Raw genomic sequence first — 9112 nt, 5'->3', positions numbered from 1 at the left:
ATATATATTTATATATATATGTATAGATGTATATATATGTATATATGTATATGTGTGTGTATATATATATAGTGATATATATATATAATGATATATATATAATGATAATAATCAGCGACTATGTTACTGGCTTATGTATTTATTACACTTCCAATTATTATTTTAGAGTGTACTCTTACTACTTATAAAAAAATGTTTGCTGTAAACGGTGTTACACGGGGTTGCTAGTACACGGTGTTACACCACAGCTGCCTCATCTTGTGTTTGCTGAGTCTCTCAATTGCATCAGGTTCTCTTGTGCTTGATTTAATCTTGTGTTGTTCTGTACAGGCTTGCAGCTCAGGGGTCCAGGCTATGCCATTTAGTCTAGGGGCTTACGAGGCAATCCCGCCTAGATTTGTGTAAGTGCACTCTGATGTTCACACAACAAAACCACCTAACTATGCACTTCTCTAACATATTCCCATTATTAAGCAGCACATGACTGCATTCTATTAATTCTTAGTGGCTCATGGACATAAAATCTGGGCAACTGTGACCAGATTATTGGAAGAGATTGAACACAGCAATAACAGTTGTGCTTAGGCATGGTTAGTACAGATCCTGTGTATGTGTATGGGTATGTATATGTGTATGTGTATGTGGCTACACATCAGCACACTCATATACAGTAGAATGAAATACCACCATCTATAAGGCCAACATTCCTACTGCAGATAGCCCTGTGAAATGAAATGTAATATCCAATAGTTCAACAGGAAAGAGGCTCAGTAAAGTTAAGTGCACACCCCAAACATTTGCCTTCAGATCACTTATAAGATCATTGGGTTGAATGAGTGTAATGATCTTATATCTGTGTCCTGCTTGTATACTTCCAGTGCTTGAGAGTTCCCTGTGTGGCTTAGTGAATCAGGCAAATCTAAAGGGCTTTAAACCATAAAGCTTCATTTCACAACTGTCATCAAATAATTGACCAAGGAGCCTTTGGAGATGGAATTTTCCTTTAATGGAAATATGGAGTAAATCAAAGTAACTGTGTTGCAAGTTGCTGCAGCAAAAGGTCACTGATACTTTAATTCCTTAAGGGCATTACCTAGATTCAAATATTATTTTCACAGTTATTATTTGTTGATTAGAAGGACATTTGCACAACATGGACTTAATTATTCCTGTTTAGAACTTACACCAGTGGTTGGAAAGCTATGGCCTGTGGGTCAAATCAGGCCACACACTGTTTTTGTAAATGCGTTTTTATTGGAATACAGCCATGTCCATTTGTCTACATACTGCCTGTGGCTGCTTCTTTGCTAGAATGGCAGAATTGAGTAGTTCTGACAGAGGCTCACTGGCCCTCAAAACCTAATACACTTACTACTAGCCCTTTACAGAAAAAAGGTTGCCACTTACGGTCTGTCACATATTTTTCCTTTTTTTAGAAAAAGAGAAAAACTCTTGAGAACCAAGATGGCAGCATACGTAAATGCCAGTACTCACTGCCTCCCACAGACACATCAAAATTACAACTAAAATACAAAACAGCCATCATTCAGAACCGCCTGAAACCTGGCTGAATGGAAGTCCTACAACTAGGAAAGTAAAGATGAAAGCACATGAAACTGGTAGGAGGGGTGGAGGGCAGAGGCCCGGAACAGGCTGGTCTGACACACACATATGCCATTTTTTTTTAAATCACCAGAGGTCCCTGGTGAGAAGCAAAGGTTCACAGATCCCACCCCCAGGGTTCCAGGGCTTGGAAGAAAAGTCCCTATATCTTTGGGTTGTAAAAGCCAGTGGGGATTCTGGCTGAGTGACTTGGAGGCTGCTAGAGATCCAAGCAATTCCTCGTAAAGGGACTGTGCATGATCCATCTGAGCTCCAGCACTGGGGAACTGGCTTTGGGGAATCCAGGGACATACAGGGAGAAACTGGATTGTCTGACATTAGAGCAAGAACGTGAGGGTGGCTTTCTCCAGACACAGGTACTCGCAGGGGTAATTGTTTATATTCTGAGACCCATCACAGAGCTGACTGGCAGACATATGTGAGTTTCCATCAAACTGGATCACACTGTTTGCTCTACCCTGGTGATTCCCCGAGACTTTGCCCCACTCAATCTGTTTGCAGCAGCTTTTCCATAGAAATGGCTTGTCTTGGCTCAGGTTTCAGACTTTGCTAAAATCTCTCTAACAAGCAGCAGCTGGCATCAGTGTGTGCCAAACCTATCAATAAAAGGCATAAGAACAGGCACTAGCACCAGCCTGCCTTGCTTCACAGCTAGACCTTGCACGGGCACTTCTAAGCCCAATACAAGTAGCAGCCATCAGCAGACCTCTCTGTAGTTCCTGCTGGGTGGCCACAGGCAGTGGCTGACTTTGCACAGCCCAGGAGGCCCCAGAGCCAATGCACCCAGTGGACAGCTTCAGATGATACCAAATTATAACTCTAAACACCCACAAGTGACACACTCAAGGGCCAGACTCAGAGAGCACCAAAGCCCCACTGAAGCAAGTCCTGCTCCATTGGGGAGTCTCCTGCATAGCTTCTCTTCCACTGTAGTCACAGCTGGTCCTTAGAGCCAACTGGCCTGGAGGTCAATTCCTCCCAGTGATGTCAACAGCAATCAAGGCTCAACTATAAGATAGGACACAGCCCACACAGGGGCACACCTAGAGTGCCCAGCTCAGATGACTTGGGGAAACTGAGCCACTGGCCCCTACAGGATACCTACTACACTCTACCAATTTCAGGAGACAGAGCAACTCTACTTACTACATAGAAACAAACACAGGGAAGCAGCCAAAATGCAGAGACAAAGAAACATGTCACAAATGAAATAAATGGAACCAAGCAAACTAATGGATACAGAGTTCAAAGCCATGGTTATATGGTTACTCAAGGATCTTAATGAGTCCTTCAAGGGACTTAATAAGACTTTCAAGGATCTTAGTGAGAATGTTAAAGACATGAAAAAGGACCAGTCAGAAATTAAGCATACACTAACTGAAATAAAAACTAATTTACAGGGATTCAATAGTATAGTAGAGGATTCTGAGAATCAAACAATTTGGAATATGAGGAAGCAAAAAACGCCCAATCAGAATAACAAAAAGAAAAAAGGATCGAAAAATATGAAGATAGTGTAAGATGCCTCTGGGAAGATAAATATCACATGATCTCACTCATTTGTGGAATATAATGAACAACATAAACTGATAAACAAAAGTAGTCTAGAGACATAGAAGTATCAAACAGACTGTGCAACCTCAGAGGGAAGGTGGGGGTGGGAGGCGTGGGAGGGTGAGTAAGAGATCAACCAAAGGACTGGTATGCATGCATATAAGCATAACCCATGGACACAGGCAGTGGAGGGGTGAGGGCATGTGCTGGAGGGTGGGAGCAGCTGGGGAGAGGTCAACGGGGGGAAAAAGGAGACATGTAGTACTTTAAGCAATAGAGAATTTAAATTTTAAAAAAGAACATATTAGCTAATTAACTTCATTGTATGTGCAAATGATATTGGTTGTAATTAGCATATATCTAAGCAGAAAAGTTGCAAGTTATGTAGTCAGTCGACAATCAAACTCACATATTCTCCACCCTCAAATAAATTTTCTTTTAACTTCAAGAAAATAAACTCAGTAGCAGGTGGATTAGATCTTGATTGTGTCAAAATATTTAGTGGATAAAATTTCCAGTCTTTTCATTAGTGCAGGTTGGGTTTATTTTTTTAAGTTTTTGTGATCAATTTGAATATGCACAATATTTCTGAATTGCAGTAATGAAGAGGCAGGGGTAGGTTTTTTTGTTTTGTTTTGTTGCAGCGTCTCACTATCACTGTTCCCATGAAAAAGGCTCTTGGCTGATTTGCTATGCAAGGTCTCTTTTCCCATTTCTTCCAGTTCAATAGACTTGGAACCTCGGCTAAGGTATAACACTCACAGCCTCATAAAGAATAAGGAATTCATAAATGGGTCTCTACTGTGTATGGGTTTTTTAAAAAAGATGTTTTATGTTTTTAAGAAAAAAGAAACACAAAACTGATCACTGTCAACTAGATTTTAAGTTTTCAGCTATCCAGCCAGCAGAAAGCCATTATTAAACCACTGTAAGTCTGCTTTGCTGTTGTTCCCACTTAAGAACCATTATTTTATCCACAATATTGGCTTCATAACAGAGATTGTCAATCAAGACACAAAAGTTACTGCCTGAAAAAGAAATGACCAAGATTCTTTGTTTTCGTTTTGGGAGGAATATATATATATATTCCTCTTAGGGTTTCTTAGTCTCACCTCCATCCTTACTAAGAAAATAAATGGAGGAAGGCTCGGCGGCTCCTAGCTTTCAGGTCATTTTTTTTGTTAATGTTCAACTCCCCCATTATTCTTCCAGAGCACTAGAAACTTTACCATCTGGGAGGCAAACACAGTTGGTGGGGATTTTTCTTCCCAATCCCTCTTCCCCAAGCAGCCATCACCATTAGCAGTGACTGCCAGTAACTTACACATACCAGACAATAGCACACAGTGGTTTTGAATGGGGTAAGCCAAAAGCATCCCATAGCATTGCTATTTCAAGTTCTAGCTTAGTATAGCTTTCTCTGCTGAAGTGGCACTTAGCACTCTGTTTGTTCCAAGGGTCTTGTCTTGATTTCTTGTCATCATCTTTGTTAATGAAGGGAAATAAAATGGCTTCAGTCTAATTAGCAAAACTTACTTTTCTATCTTGCTTTATTTGTGGACCAAATAAGCCATTATATAAGCCTTCAGGGACACCTTCTTAGAATTCAATTATTTACTCATTATTTAAATTAACACCAAGTAAACCCCAACTTTTACCTCAACATTCTCATTGACAGCTTCTTTCTGAGCCTTTGGAAATTGTGGCAGAAAGATAAAAGACTATTTTAGCTCAAGTCACCTATAGCTAAGACATGGTGAGCCATGGAATGTGATTGAAGGTAATGCATATCAATTAAAGAGAGATTAAAGACACACTGTATCTGGTTCAAATTTGCTTTGTTAAAGGAAAATGTTCCTTAATGAGGAAGGTTATTTGAGGGCTTCTAACAAGTGAGCATACCAAAACCGCTTGAGCTCATTATCTAATCTAACCATGAAAAGGATAAAGTATAAGAGCACAGTGATTTGTAGCATTTCCCAGTGCAGTACTTCAAATGAGATAAGATAATGACATGAACACCTGGAACCCTACAGGCACTAACAAATGTAAAGTCCACCTACTAAAATTCTGCAGATAGCAAGCCTGGATATTGGATATTGATCTTCATTAAAGCCACCCACCATGACTCCAGCAGAGTTATCTATCTGCATGAAACTCAAATCTGACTTCATTCTCCCACTGCATAAAATGCTTCAGTGATTCTAGGGAATCTTTTTTTTTTTAATTTCAAAAATTTCCAGCTACAGTTGACACTCAACATTATATAAATTTCAGGAGTACAGCATAGTGGGTTAGATATTTATACAACTTACAGAGTGATTCCCTGAGAATTCTAGTACCCACCTCTCACCATACATAGTTATGTATGTTGTACTTTACATTCTAGAGGTACCAGGAAGAGAAGAGAGAGCACAAGGAACTGCAAACATGTTTGAAAAAAATGAGGACTGAAAATTTCCCCAACCTGGTGAAGGAAATAGGCATACCAGTCCAGGAAACACAGGGAGTTCCAAACAAGAGGAATGCAGAGAGGCCCACAACAAGACACATCATAATCAAAATGCCAACGGTTAAAGACAAAGAGAGAATCTTAAAAGCAGCAAGAGAAAAGAAGTTAGTTAGCTACAAGGGAGGTTGTTTTAAGGCTGTCAGCTGATTTTGCAATTGTAACTTTGCAGGCCAGAAGGGATTGGCACAAAATATTCCTGGTTAAAGTTCAAAGTGCTTATAGGATTGCTAATACCTGCCTTCTGCTTAAATCTGTAGCCCCATCAACTACTATGCAGTCCCCAATTTCCTGCTCCAGCCATAGCTGATATTGGCGATTCCTTGTGAATGTTGTACTGTTCCATACTGTACCTGAGCCTTGGCAGTACTATCCCCCCTTCCTCGAATACAACTCATATCTATACCTTCACCTTAAAAAATACCCCAAAATGTGCCTTTTAAAGGAAGCCTATGCATGACTCCATTACTAACAATGTATTGTTTGTGTGTGCCTCTACACCAGTGGTTCTCAACCTTCCTAATGCCGTGACCCTTTAATACAGTTCCTCATGTTGTGGTGACCCCCAACCACAAAATTATTTTCGTTGCTACTTCATAACTGTAATTTTGCTACTGTATGAATCATAATGTAAATATCTATATGCAGGATGTATTTTTATTGTTACAAATTTAACATAATTAAAGCATAGTGATTAATCACAAAAACAATATGTAATTATATATGTTTTCTGATGGTCTTAGGTGACCCCTGTGAAAGGGTCATTCGACCCCCAAAGGGGTCGTTACCCACAGGTTGGCGACCCACAGGTTGAGAACCGCTGCTCTACACCATGGGCTCCTCCTGGTCAGTGTCCCCTTCTTGACTCTGTACCCCCAGTGCTTTTGCAAAGCATATATTTGATAAAACTGCATTGAATAAATGGATGAATGTACCAAACTTGGGTTTCTTCGATCTGGATTCAGTCAGATCCCAGCTTCACAAGATTCATTTTTAAGGTCAATCGAGAGACTCTCTAGCACAAAACTCCCCCTAGAGCTTTAGACCCTCATATCCAACTGTCTACTTATTGTCTTCTCTTTTTTCTTCTTTTTTTAAAAATATATTTTATTGATTTTTTACAGAGAGGAAGGGAGAGAGATAGAGAGTTAGAAACATCGATGAGAGAGAAACATCGATCAGCCGCCTCCTGCACATCTCCTACTGGGGATGTGCCCGCAACCCAGGTACATGCCCTTGACTGGAATCGAACCTAGGACCCTTCAGTCCACCGGCCGACGCTCTATCCACTGAGGCAAACCGGTTTCGGCTATTGTTTTCTCTTAAACGCTATAGAGACACCCTAATCTCAGTATGTACAAGGCTGAAGATATCATCCCAACTCCTTTCCTGCCCCATTTGATGTTATCCCAATGGCCCTTGCATAAGTTGCCCAAATCAGAAAAGTGGAAGTCACCACACATTCCATATTTCACTTGTGAAGTTCATGGACTTTCTCCTCTCCATTTCTCCTATCGCCCTACCCCCCTTTATCTCTCTGGCCAATGCTCGAGCCTGATCTAGTAACCCAACTGTGCCTGGACTATTGCAGTAGCCCCCCAATCCACTTTTTTGTATTCATTCCACTCTCCTACCCCATCCTTTGACCCCACTGTAGTCAGCATGGCATTTCAGAATGCAAATCTAACAGTGAAATTGCCAGGCTTAAAATTCCTCAATGACCTATTGATTTCAGGGAAAGAAATCAGAATCCTTAACAGAGCTCCTAGGCTCTGCGTGAGCTTCCTGACGCCCCACTACCACTGCAGCCGTATGTCACTCCATTCTCGCCTTTCCCTTCACTTCAATCTCGTCAGCTCTACAGTTCTTCAAATGTGCTGCGTCCGGTATCCAGTCTTTGCACACGCTCTTCACGTCTCTGGAATGCTCCTCTGCTCTCTCCTGCCCCCTGCTTCTCTTACCCCTCAGTCATCAGCTCCAAACCACTTCCTAGGAAGGCTTCCTGATCTTCCACACTTGGTCATGTCATTCTATCATATGCACTTAGAATACAACTTCTTTTATTATCAATTCATAATTATGTATTTGTTCATTGTGGTGATCATTTGATTATGATAAGCCTTTCCATTACATAAAACTGCTGGAAGTATTGTCTAGTTTATTCATCATTACATGCCCCATTGGCTAGGCATGTCGTAGGCGCTCTGTAAATATCTGTTATGACTGAGCGACCACATCTAATAGGACAAGGGCCCGAAGATGGATGCTGCCACACCAATATGTCCAAGGTGGATCTGAAGCTCACCTCATTTGCAGCCCTTACCACCTTTGATTTCAGATTTCTCAGTCTTAATTCTCCATCCACCCACTCACCTTTAGGTTAGACATTTGCTGTTCTCTTTTCCCAAGATCTGGCTCAAAGCTTTTCTGACTCAGACTCCACATTCCATCAGTTGGGGTTCTTACTTGCAAGAAGCAGAGCTGACGGTGGGTGGTTAAGCAGGAAACACGTTCATTAAAGGAGAGCAGGTAGCTCACAGGTTTACTGGGAGGTTTAGAGAACTGGGCTAATGCCAGATTTCAGAAATAATTCCCAAGTCATGTTGCCGAACGAGCGTGATAAGAAGACCGCTGCTCCCTCCCAGCACTGGTACTGTTGACTGAGCTCCTTGTAGCACTGCAGCCTCATTACAGACGCCCCTGTGTGCCAGGCACTCAGCTCTGCCATCACTGTCCTTAGAGCCAGGGGCACCTGCTTCCCCCAGCACACAGCACTCGGCGGCAAGCCTTTCCCCTCAGATTGCTCATTTCTGAACCGGAGTCGAGAGGGTGAATCTGATCAGTGAAGAAGGGACACTTGCCTGTTTAGCTGCAAAGGAGGATGGAAGTGAGTTTTCAGGTCCCTAACATTGAGGAAGGGGAACCCATCAAATGAGAAATCCAGCAAACATAACACGGTATTTAATAATGCTGGTCATCCAGAAACCATGACTGATGCCCACCCCATAAATCACTGTGAACATTTTGGCCTCTTGTCCAACCTCTCCTTGGTGGTGAGGCTCGGCCAGTTCACATTGCCCATCACAACTGAACTGACAACTCATAAGGAATTTAGCCTGCTGTGCTGTCTGAGATAGATCCGACCCAGCACCTGGAAGATTGTTAAAACCAACTTCAACTTACTTAAGTGTATGACTTTGGCAGACAAGTTACAGAGGCTATAAAAGCAGGTATAATGACTTGCACTAAGATATGGTAGTACCTAGCCCACATCTGGCACACAATAATTATTAGTTGACTAAATAAATGGATAAGTAATTGCATGAATGAGTGACTTCTGTATTAATTGGGGTGAGCAAGATTAAGCTGTGCTTACAAACAACTATTACAACCTGGTGGCTTAAAATAATAAAGTTTTCCTTCTTA

At 41.5% G+C, this 9112-nt stretch overlaps 1 protein-coding gene across 1 annotated transcript in view; it reads right to left on the bottom strand.

Moving 5' to 3' along the window:
• SYNPR (synaptoporin) overlaps window positions 1-8191 on the bottom strand; it is a 158765-nt gene extending 150574 nt beyond the window's left edge. The window contains exon 1 of the mRNA XM_015558252.1: window positions 8060-8191. Within this exon, the coding sequence (XP_015413738.1) occupies window positions 8060-8131 (72 nt within the window). The 5' untranslated portion in view covers window positions 8132-8191. The remainder of the gene's footprint in view (window positions 1-8059) is intronic.
• Between the last annotated feature and the right edge of the window lie 921 nt (window positions 8192-9112).

This window comes from Myotis davidii, unplaced genomic scaffold, assembly GCF_000327345.1.
Source record: "Myotis davidii unplaced genomic scaffold, ASM32734v1 scaffold189, whole genome shotgun sequence".
Taxonomy (NCBI): domain Eukaryota; kingdom Metazoa; phylum Chordata; class Mammalia; order Chiroptera; family Vespertilionidae; genus Myotis; species Myotis davidii.
This window is presented reverse-complemented; position numbering and strand designations above follow the sequence as displayed.